Source organism: Saccopteryx leptura, chromosome 2 (assembly GCF_036850995.1).
Source record: "Saccopteryx leptura isolate mSacLep1 chromosome 2, mSacLep1_pri_phased_curated, whole genome shotgun sequence".
In the NCBI taxonomy this organism is placed as follows: Eukaryota; Metazoa; Chordata; class Mammalia; order Chiroptera; family Emballonuridae; genus Saccopteryx; species Saccopteryx leptura.
The window spans coordinates 169,915,973-169,934,352 of NC_089504.1; the positions used below are offsets into that span (position 1 = coordinate 169,915,973).

Below are 18,380 nucleotides of genomic sequence, written 5' to 3' on the forward strand. Positions count from 1 at the left end.
TTGCTTGGATCCTACTTCCTGCAGAGATCTGTGACCACTTCACCATCTTTTGCTTAATCTGAAAGTTAGGAATAAATGAAACTTTGCAGTTGAAAATCTAACAATGTCTCTTTTTCTTCCCTCCGCTCCCCTTTTGTTTCTCTCCCCAAATACGCAAGGCAATGTTCAAGAAAGCTCCTACCAGTACATGAAAGCAAGGTGTCCATATTACTAGAAGCGCATCTTGCTTTCCACACCTGGTCCCCCAGCCCACCTGGTGCGGGTTCGCTGTGGCTGTGAGCGGACCCGTGTCTCCATGGCAACGTGTCACAAAGCATCAGAAAGCCAGCGGCCCAGGTTCCTGCTGCAACAAGGGCCCTGATGAACCCCTGTTGAGGCAGTAATGACACAGCCTGGGCATGAAGCCCAGGACCCCTCTCAATGCCTCGCAAGATCCAGCCAGGTAAGACTGTGGACCTTGTCAGCCCGCGGGGTGAAGGGTCCTTCCTGGAGATGGAATACATGAAAGCAAAGGCTGCTCCATCTTTGAGCATTCCAGCCTCTCTCTCAGGGGTGGGACTCAATTTAAGGAGAGGCTTGAATCAGGGAAAATGAGTGGCTGTTTGTAAAGCCCATAGCCATGGCCACCAATCACAGCTGCCTGGCCAATGCAGGTTCGCATTTGATTCGGACAGATGGTAATGAAACAATGGAGCCAAGAAATGGTGGGCCAAGAGCTTTAATCCTAGCTTGCACCCGGTGGGCAAGAAATACACACAAGTGGAAAAACACTTCCTTTTCCATTCAGAGCTCCCAAAGCCACTGACTCATCTGAGTTTCCTAGAATCAAAAGTTTCTAGCTCACCAGCCTTATTCACCTCTGTTCCCCATCTCCTTCTCTCTGCACAAACTCTGCATAAACTGGCTTCTCCTTCAGCGCTCTGCCTTCTAGGCTGCTTCTCCTCTCCTCCACGTGGCCTTTCTCTGCTCTCTTTATAGTATAGAAATCAAAACCTTTAATCCAATATACAAATAAGGAAGTCTCTGATACAAAGTCATTTATCTGAGGCATAATGGGATTCCTCATAAGAGTGCACCACCCCATATCATGCAACAGTCAAGGGTGTGGGGAAAAGCTTAGTTTTGAAAAGGTCTTAGTATTAAAAGGGTGGGAAAGGCTTAGTCTTAAAACTAAGCCTTAGGCTATAACATCAACCCTGCCTGCTTACAGCCTGTCCCCCACACCCAATGCAAACTGTAAGCGAGCAAACATATTTATCATATTTACAAACTTACTTAACCAACACCTCCTAAAATGCTCAGGTGCTTTTAAACACCCCAAGAAATGCATGTCTGTGGACAGGCAAAAGGAGGGACTAGTGTTTTTCCAGGACAAAGGCAAAAACAAAGCAAGAAGAGAGGTCAGGAAGCTCTAAACACAGCAGACCCAGCAGGAGTTCTGACCCCTGAGGAGGTATAGAAAGCAGGAACACAGCCCCCAAGGGGATCCACAGTGGCAGCCCGTCCTACCCCCCACGTGGCTGTAGCAAAAGCTGGGAACTATGGCTTTCAGTTATTGCTTGTAACCTTTGCTGATTTATCTTTCAAAGTGATTCTGTAATGCTTTTAAAACTAATTTTTAACATAAATGCAGCAAATTTACTAACTCAGCTTTTTGTGTTAGTGGAGGGAGAGCCACTCTGGCTACAATGCTGGTGGCGTGATTACTGTGTCTGCAGCTCTATCCTGACCCTTCTCCTGGCACTAACAGCCCCTCTCTGCCTTCTGGTGGGGCAATTGTGGTTCCACAGTAGCTGCTGAGCAATGGGGACTGTTTAACTGCAAATTCTCTAGAATTGTAGTCCCACAACAATGAATGAAATGTCTTTCCCATTCCATTCAATCTCTTTGTAAATTGAGGATAGAAAATGAAAATACTTAAGAACAAAAAATGTGTCAAAATGCAGTTTCTCTGGTGACAAGGCAGAGAGGGGCAGTGCACCCCGGCTCTCCCCTTCCCTTGCCAGCCACCTTGTCTTTGTTTCACTGTCTCCTCTTACCTTCTTGTCGGGAAAAGTTGCTATCCTGATGTACCCCTCTCTGTTTACATCCTCTGTGAGTGGCCATTCCTGCCCGGGGCTTCAGGTCCTGAAAATGTTGATGGCTCTCTAGTCTTTAACTGGGATGTGCCTCCTACTTTTCAGACTAAAATATTCAACTGTGTACCAGATCAGTTTGGATGTCAGAAAGGCCTCAAGCTCAGTGCTCACAAAATTTTTCTCCCATCCTCCTAGACTTTGCGAGGGAGGGCAGCTTTGTTGACACCTCGTTTGATCACCAGGTCTCACTGCTTCTGCTCCAAAGTTCCCTCCCCCGGGGCGAGTTTTCTCTTCACGGTCAGTCTGGGGCCTCTCCCAGCCACTGTGTGCTACTCCATTATCACTTCCAGAAGTGGCATGCTTCAAAAGGTGGGCCTGATTGTTTGTCTTCCTGGTGTTGAGATTTACAAGTTCTTTATAAATTTTGGTTATTAACCCCTTATCAGACGTATTGTCAAATATGTTCTCCCATTGTGTAGTTTGTCTTTTTATTCTGTTCTTGTTGTCTTTAGCTGTGCAAAAGCTTTTTAGTTTGATATAGTCCCATTTGTTTATCCTGTCTTTTATTTCACTTCCCTGTGGAGATAAATCAGCAAATATATTACTCCGAGAGATGTCCGAGAGCTTACTGCCTATGTTTTCTTCTAAGATGCTTATGGTTTCACGGCCTACATTTAAGTCTTTTGTCCATTTTGAGTTTATTTTTGTGAGTGGTGTAAGCTGGTGATCTAGTTTCATTTTTTTGCAGGTAGCTGTTCAATTTTCCCAACACCATTTGTTAAGGAGGCTGTCTTTACTCCATTGTATTTCCTTACCTCCTTTGTCAAATATCAGTTGTCCATAGAACTGTGGGTTTATTTCTGGGTTCTCTGTTATGTTCCATTGATCTATATGCCTGTTCTTATGCCATTAACAGGCTGTTTTGAGTACAATGGCCTTGTAGTATAACTTGATATCAGGAAGTGTGATACCTCCCACTTTATTCTTCTTTTTTAAGATTGCTGAGGCTATTCGTGTTCTTTTTTGGTTCCATATAAATTTTTGGAATATGTGTTCTATATCTTTGAAGTATGTCATTGGTATTTTAATTGGTATTGCATTGAATTTATAGATTGCTTTGGGTAATATAGACATTTTAATGATGTTTCTTCTTCCTAACCATGAGGACGGTATATGCTTCCACTTGTTTGTATCTTCCTTGATTTCTTTTATCAATGCTTTGTAATTTTCCAAATACAAGTCTTTAGTCTCCTTGGTTAAGTTTACTCCTAGGTACTTTATTTTTTTGGCAAAAGAGATGAATAGACACTTCTCCAAAGAGGACATACAGATGGCCAATAGGCATATGAAAAAATGCTCAACATCACTAATCATTAGAGAAATGCAAATTAAAACCACAATGAGATATCACCTCACACCAGCCAGAATGGCGCTCATCAACAAAACAACACAGAGTAAGTGCTTGCGAGGATGTGGAGAAAAGGGAACCCTCCTGCACTGCTGGTGGGAATGCAGACTGGTGCAGCCACTGTGGAAAACAGTATGGAGATTCCTCAAAAAACTGAAAATCGAACTGCCTTTTGACCTAGCTATCCCACTTTTAGGAATATACCCCAAGGACACCATAGAACGGCTCCAAAAGGAGAAATGCACCCCCTGTTTGTGGCAGCATTGTTCACAATAACGAATTTCTGGAAACAGCCCAAGTGTCCATCAGAGGACGAGTGGATTAAAAAGCTTTGGTACATATATACTATGGAATACTACTCAGCCATAAGAAATGATGACATTGGATCATTTACAATAACATGGATGGACCTTGATAACATTATAGGGAGTGAAATAAGTAAATCAGAAAAAAACTAAGAACTATATGAATCCATACATAGAAGGGACATAAAAAATGAGACCCAGAGACATGAACAAGAATGTGATGGCAACAGGGGTGGAAGGTGGGGGGAGGGGGGAGGGGGCGAAGAAGGAGTGAGGGGTTGGGGGAGGGGAGGGCACAAAGAAAACCAGATAGAAGGTGACAGAAGACAATTTAACTTTGGGGGAGGGGTATACAGTGCAATCAAATGTCAAAATAATCTAGAGATGTTTTCTCTCAACATATGTACCCTGATTTATCAATGTCACTGCACTAAATTTTTTATTTTATTTTATTTTATTTTTTTTGTATTTTTCTGAAGCTGGAAACGGGGAGAGACAGTCAGACAGACTCCCGCATGCGCCCGACCGGGATCCACCCGGCACGCCCACCAGGGGCGATGCTCTGCCCACCAGGGGGCGATGCTCTGCCCCTCCGGGGCGTCGCTCTGCCGCGACCAGAGCCACTCTAGCGCCTGGGGCAGAGCCCAAGGAGCCATCCCCAGCGCCCGGGCCATCTTTGCTCCAATGGAGCCTTGGCTGCAGGAGGGGAAGAGAGAGACAGAGAGGAAGGAGGGGGGGGGTGGAGAAGCAAATGGGCGCTTCTCCTATGTGCCGGGCCAGGAATCAAACCTGGTTCCCCCGCACGCCAGGCTGACACTCTACCACTGAGCCAACCGGCCAGGGCACTGCACTAAATTTAATAAATAAATTAAAAAAAAAAAGTGAAAAAAAAAAAAAGGTGGGCCTGATGTGCCCAGCTTTGTCCTCAAAGAGGATGAGGTTGATGATGACTATGATAGGCTAACTACTACTGAACTATTACTATAAACTGAGCTCTTAAGTGCTGTGTTACTTCCAAGGACTGACATAAATTACTGTAAACTAGTGGCTTAAAACAACAGAAATTTATTCTCTCAGATTCTGGAGGCCTGGAAGCCCAAAATTAATGTGTTGGAGAACTGCACTCCGTCTGGTGGCTCTAAAGGACAATCCCTTCTTGGCTCTTCTAGCCTCTGGTAGCTGTCAGCATTTTTCAGAGGTTGCAGTCAAGTTAAATGACTTATTTGAAGAGCAGCACCTCACAGTTTCTTGCCATTTACTTGACTATACTTGAGGTTCTCTTAACTTAGGGCATTTGATTCTGCTGTTGGGATAAAATACTTTAAATGTACAGTGATTTCCACTGCAGCAGGAGTATCAAAAGATCAGAGTGTGGACAGCAGGAGTGTGTGTTGAGCACACACTAGTATTAAAAGGGTGGGAAAGGCTTGGGAGTGTGACACATAGGGCTGAGGTTTTAGTTGACGGAAAGCCTCTTGGTGGAGGCAAAACTCAACCTGTGTAAAGGCAGCAGGTAAATTGTCCAGAGGAGTAGGTCTGGCTGTCCGACTGAACCCATGGGCCTGTTTGCTCAAACATAAGCCCTGGTGGGAGGGTTAGGGTGGTGAGCAATAAGAAGCACACAGGTGGCAAAAATGAAACATTTGGTCAGGGCTCTGTATGCTTGGCAGTGGCATACAGATCTGAGGAACACTGGAAAATGGAAGAAGTACATGAGACAGATCCTTGGCAGCCATTGTGTGCCAGAAGTGGGAGTGGGGGCAAAGCTTGCAGTGAAGGGCTGCAGTGTTCTTGGGGCAAGGTGATGACCGTAGACAGTATTGTAATCAAGCATGTCAACTCAGGTCCTAGTGAAATGGAAAAGGCGGCAAGTAACTGCCTGAATATGAAGAATGAGAGGACTGAATTAAATTTATATATATATAAATTTATATATATATCTTTAAGAAATTGGGTAGTGCTTTGTTGGCAATGGGCATATAAGGCAGATAAATCCTGTTGTTGCTAGCATCTGCCTAATGGTGACTTCTCAGTCCTCATCCTCATGCAACCAGCCAACTGCATTTGCCATAAGTGATCCCTTCCTCCGGGGTCCAGGACACCACGCCCCTGGTTCTCCTCTTAGCTCTCTGACTGCTGTCCTCAAGGCCCTTCCCTGGCTGCCCCTCCTGGCCCCAGCTCTTGATGTGGGCATGCCACAGGCTCCATCTCCTCCAACCATGCTTCCTCTCTTGTTGATCTCACCACTGTCAGATTTTTATGCAATTATTTATATCACAGAATCTTGCACAGTCATTATAAAGAATCAACCAGAGCTGCAGCAGAGGAGTTTGAGGGGTTTCCCATATGACACTGTTATATGACAGAGAAGAAAAGGACACTTGGTATAATATGAGCACCCCTTTTTAGAACTTTTTATTGAATTTATTGGGGTGACATTGGTTAATAAAATTTTATAGGTTTAAGGAGCCCATTTTTGTAAAAAAAAATTGTGAGAATTAAAACCCTATATATCAATGCATTTATGTGTCTATGTAAATCAGTATATGAATATATCAAAACAGTTATAAAAGTCTGGGAGGAAACGGGCACACTTGTTAACGTGGACTACCTGGGAGGAGGGATAGGAAGCAGGTGATAATGAGCACAGAGAAGGAGGAGCAAGGAGACGGTGACCGGGATGAAACCTGCATGTAGACTCTGAACCCCTTTATGCACTATCGTTTTATGTGTTTATAGGTTTGTCTAATGTGATGTATGAAAAGTTGGTCACTAAGTGGGAAAATTCAGATAATTAAATTGAGCTTCCTCCCTTAATTATAGGCCACAAGTTGGCCTTTATTCCTTTAGACTCAAAATTACCATCCAAAACATTTTTCTCTTGCAAAGTTTTCTTTGTGCCCTCCCCTCCCCCAACCCCTCACTCCTTCTTCGCCCCCTCCCCCCTCCCCCCCACCTTCCACCCCTGTTGCCATCACATTCTTGTTCATGTCTCTGAGTCTCATTTTTTATGTCCCTTCTATGTATGGATTCATATAGTTCTTAGTTTTTTTCTGATTTACTTATTTCACTCCCTATAATGTTATCAAGGTCTATCCATGTTATTGTAAATGATCCGATGTCATCATTTCTTATGGCTGAGTAGTATTCCATAGTATATATGTACCAAAGCTTTTTAATCCACTCGTCCTCTGATGGACACTTGGGCTGTTTCCAGAAATTCGTTATTGTGAACAATGCTGCCACAAACAGGGGGTGCATTTCTCCTTTTGGAGCCGTTCTATGGTGTCCTTGGGGTATATTCCTAAAAGTGGGATAGCTAGGTCAAAAGGCAGTTCGATTTTCAGTTTTTTGTGTCATAATTTTTAAATGATTGGTTTAAAATTGAATCCAAATAAGGTTTACACATTTTATTTGGTTATTATATCTCTTACCCCGTTTAACCTACAGATTCTCCTCTTTTTTTTTGAGAATTTCTTTGTTGAAGAAATGGATTATTGCTCTGGGTTTTGCTGATTTCATTCCCATCATGTGATTAAAATATTTGTTTAGTAGAGTTGCTGTAATCTGACATTCTAAAAACTCATCAGATTCAGGTGACTATTTTGGCAAAAATATATAATCAGTGGTGTTGTGCATGTCCGTCCATCCTGCCTGTGGCCCATCTCTTCGAGCTGGGAGTGAAAACTGCTGGTCACCACTAGGATGCATTGTCTTGTCTGGGACTTGTAAACCAGTGATATCCTCATTTTAATATTTCTTCCTTTATTTAACTGAAATATTTCTAAAGAGAAAAACTTTTCTTTACCAACTATTTGGTGACACAGAAGTACTGTTTTTAAAGAATAGTACTTAGGTCTTTAAAAAATAAATTAAGGCCCTGTCCAGGTAGCTCAGTGGATAAAGCATCATCTTAGCACACTGTGGTCATAGGTTCAATCCCCAGTCACATAGAGAAGCAATCAATGAGCACATGACTAAACATAGAATAATTAAGTAGAATGAGTTGATGCTTTTCTCTATCTTTTTTCTCTCTCAAATCAATGAGAAAAAAAAATTTTTTAATGAATTTAAAAATTAATAAATTCTCATTGTTATTCTTTTAAACTTCATTTTAGCCTCCCATGGATCTATTCTAAAATACAAGATTGGTTCTTTTCAGGCAATTCTGGAAATTAAATGATTTCTGGCATCGAGTCTTTTTTTTTTTTTTTGCATTTTTCCGAAGCTGGAAATGGGGAGGCAGTCAGACAGACTCCCGCATGTGCCTGACCGGATCCATCTGGCATGCCCACCAGGGGGCGATGCTCTGCCCCTCTGGGGTGTCGCTCTGTTGCATCCAGAGCCATTCTAGCGCCTGAGGCAGAGGCCACAGAGCCATCCTCAGCGCCCGGGCCATCTTTGCTCCAATGGAGCCTCCGCTGCGGGAGGGGAAGAGAGAGACAGAGAGGAAGGAGAGAGGGAGAGGTGGAGAAGCAGATGGGCGCTTCTCCTGTGTGCCCTAGCCAGAAATCGAACCTGGGACTCCTGCACACCAGGCCAATGCTCTACCACTGAGCCAACCAGCCAGGGCTGGCATCGAATCTTAAGCCATACAATCTTAAAAAAAAAGTAACGTGTAAAATTCTTTGACATGTGTACTGTTGTGAGACTTAGTATTTAATGCCTTACTCTACTTTACACTATCTTTTCTTATAGTAAAAAAAGTATCTGAACATTAGAATATACATTTTAACTTAGTGATCCCCTTCCCAATCAGACATATTACAATGATGAGTACAAGTGCATTGGGAAATTACAGTCTAAAGAAGATTTGATCAAAGCTGGGACTCCAAGAGAGATTGGGAGCCACAATCCTCGCTTCAGTCAAGTAAGATAATATCTACATGTCTGCTGAATTCAATGCTGTATCAATAATCTATTACTGAGAGTTTGAATATTTCCCAAAGATCCTTCCTTATCTACAGCTATGATTCTTTTTAGACTCTTTTTGTTCTTCCTTTTCACATTTATTTAAAACTACTTCTTCCCTATCACCTCATTTTTAAGAAGACTTAAAAATTGAAGTGAGAGCCACACAGAAAAATTGTAAAGGAAAGAAAGGGATAGAGAGGGAAACTAATTTTTTAATCTTAAAAAAATATTTTTTTTTCTTCTTTTCCATGTGAGAGGAGGGGAGATAAACTCCTGCATGTGCCCCAACCAGGATCTAGCAACCCCTGTCTGAGGCTGATGCTAGCAACCGAGCTATTTTTAGCACCTGGGGTGGAGGCACCACCAGCCATCTTCAGTACCTGGGGTCAATGTACTGAACCAATTGAGCCATGGGAGGAGAAGAGAGAGAGAAAGGAGGGGGAGGGGTGGGGAAGCAGATGATCTCTTCTTCCATGTGCCTTGCCTTTAAATCAAACTCAGGACATCCACACACCAAGCTAACAACACTTTACCACTGAGCCAACCAACCAGGTCAGGACAGGAATCTAAAAATTAAAAGAGACTTGAAAGACAAATTCAGGACAGTGAGTATTTTGAAAAATTTCAGTGTAGCCTGACTGAGTGGTGGCACAGTAAATAGAGTGTTAGACTGGGATGCAGAGAACCCAGGTTCAAAACCTCAAGGTTGCTGGCTTGAGCATGGGCTCATCTGGCTTGAACAGAACTCATCAGCTTGAGCACAGAGTCACTGGCTTGAGCATGAGATCACAGACATGACTCCATGGTTGCTAGCTTGAGCCCACGGTCGCTGGCTTGAGCAAGGGGTCACTCGCTTTGCTGCAGCCCCTCAGTCAAGGTACATATGAGAAAGCAATGAACAACTAAGGTGCCACAACGAAGAATTGATGTTTTTCATCTCTCTCCCTTCCTGTCTGTCTGCCCCTATCTGTCCCTCTCTCTGTCTCTCTCTCTATCTCTGTCACAAAAAGAAAAAAAGAATTTCAGTGTAAAGACAAACTGAAAATAGTAGAAAGGGGAGTTGGGTGAAGAGTTTTCTTTTTAAGATAGGAGAAATAAAGGCAAGCTTAGGTACAGATAAAAACCACCCGAGAGAGGGAGGAATGAAAGTTGCTAGCGAGGTGAGAATTGTTGAGGTGATGTGCTGGCATAGACTACATGCAGACTTTATGGTACCAGAGAGGCTCAGGCGCGGCTGGGAGGTCCGGGTCTCCTCTTCTGTCACAGATGTGGTGCAGTGACTGGGAGGTGGCTGTGGTGGGCCAGGGGCAGTTCTCTTTGATGCCTTCAATTTTCTCAGAGAACAGGGAAGCAAGAGGGATGAGAGGGAAGATGGAAAAGGGGCACGGAGGGTCCACGTTTTATAATCATAAATATCTTTGGAGGCAAAAAGGAGCAGAAGGCTTGGGGTACCCAAGGGAAAGCAACAGCTGTCTTACCTGTGACCAAAGCTAAAATTCACAGGATCTTCTCTTCCTCTGGTCCTGTCTGGACATTTCTACTTGGAGGCACAATTCTTTGGATTTTGCAATCACATTTTCTTTCATCAATGTAAATGTCAAAGAAGTGACAAAGTGCCTGTGTAAACTGAGAGCTAGAGAAGCTGATGGCTCCTGTGGACAGGCTCCTGCATACACAGCATCTGCAGTGTGGTGCGTGGGTGTAAAGGACTCAAAAGAATATGCACACACGCATGCACACATGCAATCACGCACACACACCATTCAGTGAACCCATGTGGATATTCGTGAAAATTGTGTTTGTATTGATAGGGCTGCTTTCACTGGACACTACCTCCAGGTCACTCAATGTCAATGAAGAGCTACTTCCCTTGAAAAATTGTTGCTTCTATGGATAAGGTCAGGAAGGCCATATCAAATCAGTTTGTTTCCCATGCTAGAAGAGACTTTTTGGATAGAACTGAGGGTAAGTGTGTCATTTCTCTCCTTCCCTGTTATTATGCTAAAGCTCTTGGATACCAGATGTCTCTTTTCTCAAGAAATGTACAGCACAGACATGGACAAAGTCAGTTTACCAACAGAAACAGTCAAGTATAAAAAGGTACATGTTGTGGAAAATGTAGGGTGCTGTGGGTGCACACAGTGGGATATCTGACTGAACGTGGGGAAGGAGGTCAGGAAAGTCTTCTTAGTTTAAGGACAAGAACAAGAGAACCAGGTGAAGATGAAGTGTTTGAGTTAATCATACTGGTTCCAATTCTTAACTGCTTATTTACTATTTTTAAAAATTAAAACTTTTATTATACTAGTTCATGCATATACTTAAAAAATAGTTTCCTACAGGCTCATAATGAAATAGATGAAATAGAAGCAGCTTCTTTATTCATGCCAAGTCTTACTCCACATTGACAATCATTTTCAGTCATTTCAACTGTTTTTTTTTCATGTCATCCTCTATATTTAAAAATAATGTGCTCCGGGGACAGAGTGAGAGCCAATTCCAACGCTGGAATTTTTCTGTGCTGGTAGGGGTTTCACTCAGGTGAGAATGCTGGCCTGATATCCTGGTCTGCGTGCACAGATAGTGAGCGAGAGATTCCTCCGAGTGCCTCAGCAGTGCCCGCCCATGTTATCCCACAGAGGGGCAGAGTCAGGGGCCTTTGTGAAAGCCAAAAAGCGGAATCTCGGGCCACCCCAGCACCTTGAAAAAGCCACTCCCGGGAACAGAGCGAGAGCCAATTCCAACGCTGGAACTTTTCTGTGCGGGTGGGGGTTTCACTCAGAGTGTGAGACTGCTGGCCTGATATCCTGATCTGCGCGCGCAGATAGTGGGCGAGAGATTCCTCCAAGTGCCTCAGCAGTGAGCGCCCATGTTATCCCACAGAGTGGCAGAGCCAGAGGTCTTTGAGTGGGTGGAAGCCCCGCCTGATTATGCTAGCAGCTCTGACTGACTGAGCCTTACTCAGAGCCCTGTGCTGAGTGGGAATAGAGTGGTGAGTTGCCAGCTCTTTAAGCCTCTTACTATCCAGGCAGAGGCAGCAGCAACCCCATAGCTGGATTATCAGGCTACTAATTGAGGAAGGAAAGACTAGGAAAGGCTAGGAACATGGACTCTCCAGGAACATGGACTCTCTCACTGGCAGAGCCTATAAATGCTAATGAGCCTCGACTGCCAACGAGACTGAAGCACAATACACGACATCACCATAGAGACTTATCAACTGCAGACCTCTACCTGAGCGTGGCAAAGGGGCAGAACCCGAGGTACAGAGTCACCGACCAGGAAGAGGGGGAGAAAAAAAAAAAAAGCAAGAAGATAACCTCTCAAAATCAAGAATAATATGCAGACTTTATAGCCTATCCCATTTTATTATATTTGTTCGTTTGTTTCTCTTATCTTCATTCTTGATATTTTTTATTCCTCCTCCAATTTGGTCATTTAACTCTCTGCCGGTCTTACTCTTTCCTCTTCTTGAACTACACTACCCATAAGTGTTACATCTCCCATTATCTTTTCTTTCCTCTTCCTTTCTCTCTATGAGGGTTGAACTCCAAAACCCCTAACTCTCTCTCTCTCTCTCTCTCCTCTTTTTTCTTTTTTCTTCTTTTAGTGGTTCCCTCTTTTCTCTCTCTCTCTCTCTTTCTTTTCTCCCTCTATATTAGTTTCTTCCTTTCTCCTTTACGTCTCCTCTCATTCAAACCTCAATAACAAACAATATCTTATCTGGGACTCAGACTTTTGTTTGTGGCGTTTTGGGGGTTTTTTACTTCACCTTTTTTACACACTAGCAGTGCTCCCATCCCTGGCTCTCCATTTTATCTAGTTCTTGTTCCACTAAATACAATAGTAATTTTTTAATTTGTCCTCCCATTTTCCTGTTTCCCTCTTATTCCTCTCATCATAACTCTTAGCCAACCAACACCTAAAAGCAAATCATTTTATTCTTGACCCAATTTTTTTTCTTATTTGCTTTTTGTGGGTCCATACACCCTTTTTTTTTTTCTTTTTTTCCCTTTTTTTTTGCCCCTTTATTACTTCTCCCCAATTCAGGCCCTCCATTACAGGCATTGTTTGTTCTATTTAGTACAATATAATTCACAGTTCACCACAAGATTTTCTCAAGAAAGAGGGGAGAGGAGAAGAGAGAAAAAAAGGAGGGGAGGAATAATTTCCTTTTTTTAATTTTAATTTTATTTTTCTTTATTTCATTATTAATTTTTTTTTAAAAAAACAACTCTTTTTGATTTTATTTAACTTTTTATTCTTTATTAAATCTCATTAATACTATCAACAAAACCACCCTCAGATGCCATTAAGAAAGAGAAAATCGACTATCATGGATACAAAAGAAAGAGAGGTAACACAGCTAGATGAGGAAAAATCTATGGAGAAAAAATTTAATATATTGGAAACCTTGGAGCTAAATGACAGAGAATTTAAGATAGAAATCCTAAAAATACTCAGAGATATACAAGAAAACACAGAAAGGCAATTTAGGGAGCTCAGAAAACAACTCGATGAACACAAAGAATATATTTCCAAGGAAATTGAAACTATAAAAACAAATCAAACAGAGATTAAAAACTCAATTCACGAGCTGAAAAACAAAGTAACAAGCTTAGCTAATAGAATAGGCCAGATAGAAGTGAGGGTTAGTGAAATAGAAGACAAGCAACTTGAGGCACAACAGAGAGAAGAAGAAAGAGACTCAAAAATTAAAAAAAATGAGATAACCCTACAAGAATTATCTGACTCCATCAAAAAGAATAACATAAGAATAATAGGTATATCAGAGGTGAAGAGAGAGAAAATGGAATGGAGAACATACTCAAACAAATAATAGATGAGAACTTCCCAAGCCTGTGGAAAGAACTAAAGCCTCAAATTCAAGAAGCAAACAGAACTCCGAGTTTACTTAACCCCAACAAACCTATTCCAAGGCAAATCATAATGAAATTGGCACAAACCAATGGCAAAGAAAAAATTCTCAAGGCAGCCAGGGAAAAGAAGAATACAACATATAAAGGAAGGCCCATTAGATTATCATCAGATTTCTCAGCAGAAACTCTACAAGCTAGAAGAGAGTGGACCCCAATATTTAAAGTCCTGAAAGAGAGGAACTTTCAGCCACAAATATTATACCCATCAAAGCTATCCTTTAAATATGAAGAAGAAATAAAAACATTCACAGATACAGAAAAGATGAGGGAATTTATCATCAAAAAACCCCCACTCCAGGAATTACTAAAGGGGGTTCTCCAATCAGATACAAAGAACAAAAAAAACCAAAGCCACAAGTAAAAGCTCCAAGAAGAACAAAATAAAACAAATTTAAACTGTGACAACAACAAAAAGAAAGGGGGGGAGAGGATGGAGATTAACAGTAGCAAAAGACGATGGAGTGCAAAAGTACTCACAAAATAGTGTGCTACAATGAACAGGGTAGGAACCCTTTTCTTTACCTAAAGGTAACCACCATTGAAAAAACCACCACAGAAGCACATGAGATAAAAAAGATAGCAACAGAGGAAAGATGTATGGAATACAACCAAATAAAAACAAAAGATAAAAAAACGAAAGAGAAGGATCAAACAAGACACAAAACTAACAGAAAGCAATCTATAAAATGGCAATAGGGAACTCACAAGTGTCAATATTTACAATAAATGTAAACAGATTAAACTCACCAATAAAAAGGCACAGAGTAGCAGAATGGATTAAAAAAGAAAATCCAACTGTATGATGCCTACAGGAAACTCATCTAAGTAACAAGGATAAAAACAAATTCAAAGTGAAAGGCTGGAAAACAATACTTCAAGCAAATAACATCCAAAAAAAAAAAGCAGGCATAGCAATAATCATATCTGATAATGCTGACTACAAGACAGCAAAAGTACTCAGAGACAAAAATGGCCATTTCATAATGGCTAAGGGGACACTGAATCAAGAAGACATAACAATTCTTAATATATATGCACCAAACCAAGGAGCACCAAAATATATAAGACAGCTACTTATTGACCTTAAAACAAAAACTGACAAAAATACAATCATACTTGGAGACCTCAATACACCGCTGTCGGCTCTAGATCGGTCATCCAAACAGAAAATCAACAAAGATATAGTGGCCTTAAACAAAACACTAGAGCACCTGGATATGATAGACATCTACAGGACATCTCATCCCAAAGTGACTGAGTATACATTTTTCTCCAGTGCACATGGATCATTCTCAAGAATTGACCATATGCTGGGCCACAAAAACAACATCAGCAAATTCAGAAAAATCGAAGTTGTACCAAGCATATTTTCTGATCATAAAGCCTTGAAACTAGAATTCAAGTGCAAAAAGGAGGAAAAAAATCCCACAAAAGTGTGGAAACTAAACAACATACTTTAAAAAAATGAATGGGTCAAAGAAGAAATAAGTGCAGAAATCAAAAGATATATACAGACTAATGAAAATGACAGTATGACATATCAGAATCTATGGGATGCAGCAAAAGCAGTGATAAGAGGGAGGTTCATATCACTTCAGGCATATATGAACAAACAAGAGAGAGCCCAAGTGAACCACTTAACTTCACACCTTAAGGAACTAGAAAAAGAAGAACAAAGACAACCCAAAACCAGCCGAAGAAAGGAGATAATAAAAATCAGAGCAGAAATAAATGAAATAGAGAACAGAAAAACTATAGAAAAAATTAATAGAACAAGAAGCTGGTACTTTGAAAAGATCAACAAAATTGACAAACCCTTGGCAAGACTTACCAAGGAAAAAAGAGAAAGAACTCATATAAACAAAATCCAAAATGAAAGAGGAGAAATCACCACGGATACCGTAGATATACAAAGAATTATTGTAGAATACTATGAAAAACTTTATGCTACTAAATTCAACAACCTAGAAGAAATGGATAAATTCCTAGAACAATACAAACTTCCTAGACTGAGACAAGAAGAAGCAGAAAGCCTAAACAGGCCTATTAGTAGAGAAGAAATAGAAAAAAACCATTAAAAACCTCCCCAAAAATAAAAGTCCAGGCCCTGATGGCTATACCAGTGAATTTTATCAAACATTCAAAGAAGACTTGGTTCCTATTCCACTGAAAGTCTTCCAAAAAATTGAGGAAGAATCAATACTTCCAAACACATTTTATGAGGCCAACATAACCCTCATACCAAAACCTGGCAAGGACTGCACAAAAAAAGAAAACTACAGACCAATATCTCTAATGAATACAGATGCTAAAATACTAAACAAAATACTAGCAAATTGAATACAACAACATATTAAAAAGATAATACATCATGATCAAGTGGGATTCATCCCAGAATCTCAAGGATGGTTCAACATACGTAAAACGGTTAACGTAATACACCATATCAACAAAACAAAGAACAAAAACCACATGATCTTATCAATAGACGCAGAAAAGGCTTTCGATAAAATACAACACAATTTTATGTTTAAGACTCTCAACAAAATGGGTATAGAAGGAAAATATCTCAACATGATAAAGGCCATATATGATAAACCATCAGCTAACATCATATTAAATGGCACTAAACTGAAGGCTTTCCCCCTTAAATCAGGAACAAGACAGGGTTGTCCACTCTCTCCACTCTTATTTAATGTGGTACTAGAGGTTCTAGCCAGAGCAATCAGACAAGACAAAGAAGTAAAAGGCATCCATATCAAAAAAGAAGTAAAGGTATCACTTTTTGCAGATGATATGATCCTATACATCGAAAATCTCGAAGAATCCACAAAAAGACTACTAGAAACAATAAGCCAATACAGTAAGGTCACAGGATACAAAATTAACATACAGACATCAATAGCCTTTCTATATGTCAACAATAAAACATTTGAGAATGAACTCAAAAGAACAATCCCTTCACGATTGCAACAAAAAAAATAAAATACTTAGGAATAAACATAACAAAGAATGTAAAGGGCTTATACAATGAAAACTATAAAACATTGTTAAGGGAAATCAAAAAAGATATAATGAGATGGAAGAATATACCTTGTTCTTGGTTAGGAAGAATAAATATAATCAAGATGGCTATATTACCCAAAGCATTATACAAATTTAATGCAATTCCCATCAAAATTCCAATGACATTTTTTAAAGAAATGGAGCAAAAAATCATCAGATTTATATGGAACTATAAAAAACCCCGAATAGCCAAAGCAATCCTAAAGAAAAAGAATGAAGCTGGGGGCATTACAATACCTGCCTTCAAACTATATTATAGGGCCACAACAATCAAAACAGCATGGTATTGGCAGAAAAATAGACACTCAGACCAATGGAACAGAACAGAAAACCCAGAAATAGAACCACATATATATAGTCAAATAATTTTTGATAAAGGGGCCAACAACACACAATGGAGAAAAGAAAGCCTCTTCAATAAATGGTGCTGGGAAAACTGGAAAGCCACATGCAAAAGAATGAAACTGGACTACAGTCTGTCCCCCTGTACTAAAATGAACTCAAAATGGATCAAAGATCTAAACATAAGACCTGAAACAATTAAGTGCATAGAAAAAGACATAGGTACTAAACTCATGGACCTGGGTTTTAAAGAGCATTTTATGAATTTGACTCCAATGGCAAGAGAAGTGAAGGCAAAAATTAATGAATGGGACTACATCAGACTAAGAAGTTTTTGCTCAGCAAGAGAAACTGATAACAAAATAAACAGACAGCCAACTAAATGGGAAATGATATTTTCAAACAACAGCTCAGATAAGGGCCTAATATCCAAAATATACAAAGAACTCATAAAACTCAACAACAAACAAACAAACAATCCAATAAAAAAATAGGAAGAGGACATGAACAGACACTTCTCCCAGGAAGAAATACAAATGGCCAACAGATATATGAAAAGATGCTCATCTTCTTTAGTTATTAGAGAAATGCAAATCAAAACTGCAATGAGATACCACCTCATACCTGTTAGATTAGCTATTATTAACAAGACAGGTAATAACAAATGTTGGAGAGGCTGTGGAGAAAAAGGAACCCTCATCCACTGTTGGTGGGAATGTAAAGTAGTACAACCATTATGGAAGAAAGTATGGTGGTTCCTCAAAAAACTGAAAATAGAATTACCTTATGACCCAGCAATCCCTCTACTGGGTATATACCCCCAAAACTCAGAAACATTGATACGTAAAGACACATGCAGCCCCATGTTCATTGCAGCATTGTTCACAGTGGCCAGGACATGGAAACAACCAAAAAGCCCATCAATAGATGACTGGATAAAGAAGATGTGGCACATATACACTATGGAATACTACTCAGCCATAAGAAATGATGACATCGGATCATTTACAACAAAATGGTGGGATCTTGATAACATTTAACGAAGTGATATAAGTAAATCAGAAAAACCCAGGAACTGCATTATTCCATACGTAGGTGAGACATAAAAATGAAACTAAGAGACATTAATAAGATTGTGGTGGTTATGGGGGGAGGGAGGAGAGGGAGAGGGAAAGGGGGAGGGGGAGGGGCACAAAGAAAACTAGATAGAAGGTGACAGAGGACAATCTGACTTTGGGTGATGGATATGCAACATAAGTGAACGACAAGATAACCTGGAGTTGTTATCTTTGAATATATGTATCCTGATTAATGATGTTGCCCCATT

The 18,380-nt window shown here is 40.5% G+C and overlaps 1 protein-coding gene across 1 annotated transcript in view; it reads left to right on the forward strand.

The window, feature by feature from the left end:
- The first annotated feature begins 382 nt into the window (after positions 1 to 382).
- TEX26 (testis expressed 26) overlaps positions 383 to 18,380 on the forward strand; it is a 31,532-nt gene continuing 13,534 nt past the window's right edge. The window contains 3 exon segments of the mRNA XM_066363453.1: positions 383 to 442; positions 8,551 to 8,661; positions 10,517 to 10,670. Of these exon segments, the coding sequence (XP_066219550.1) occupies positions 383 to 442; positions 8,551 to 8,661; positions 10,517 to 10,670 (325 nt within the window).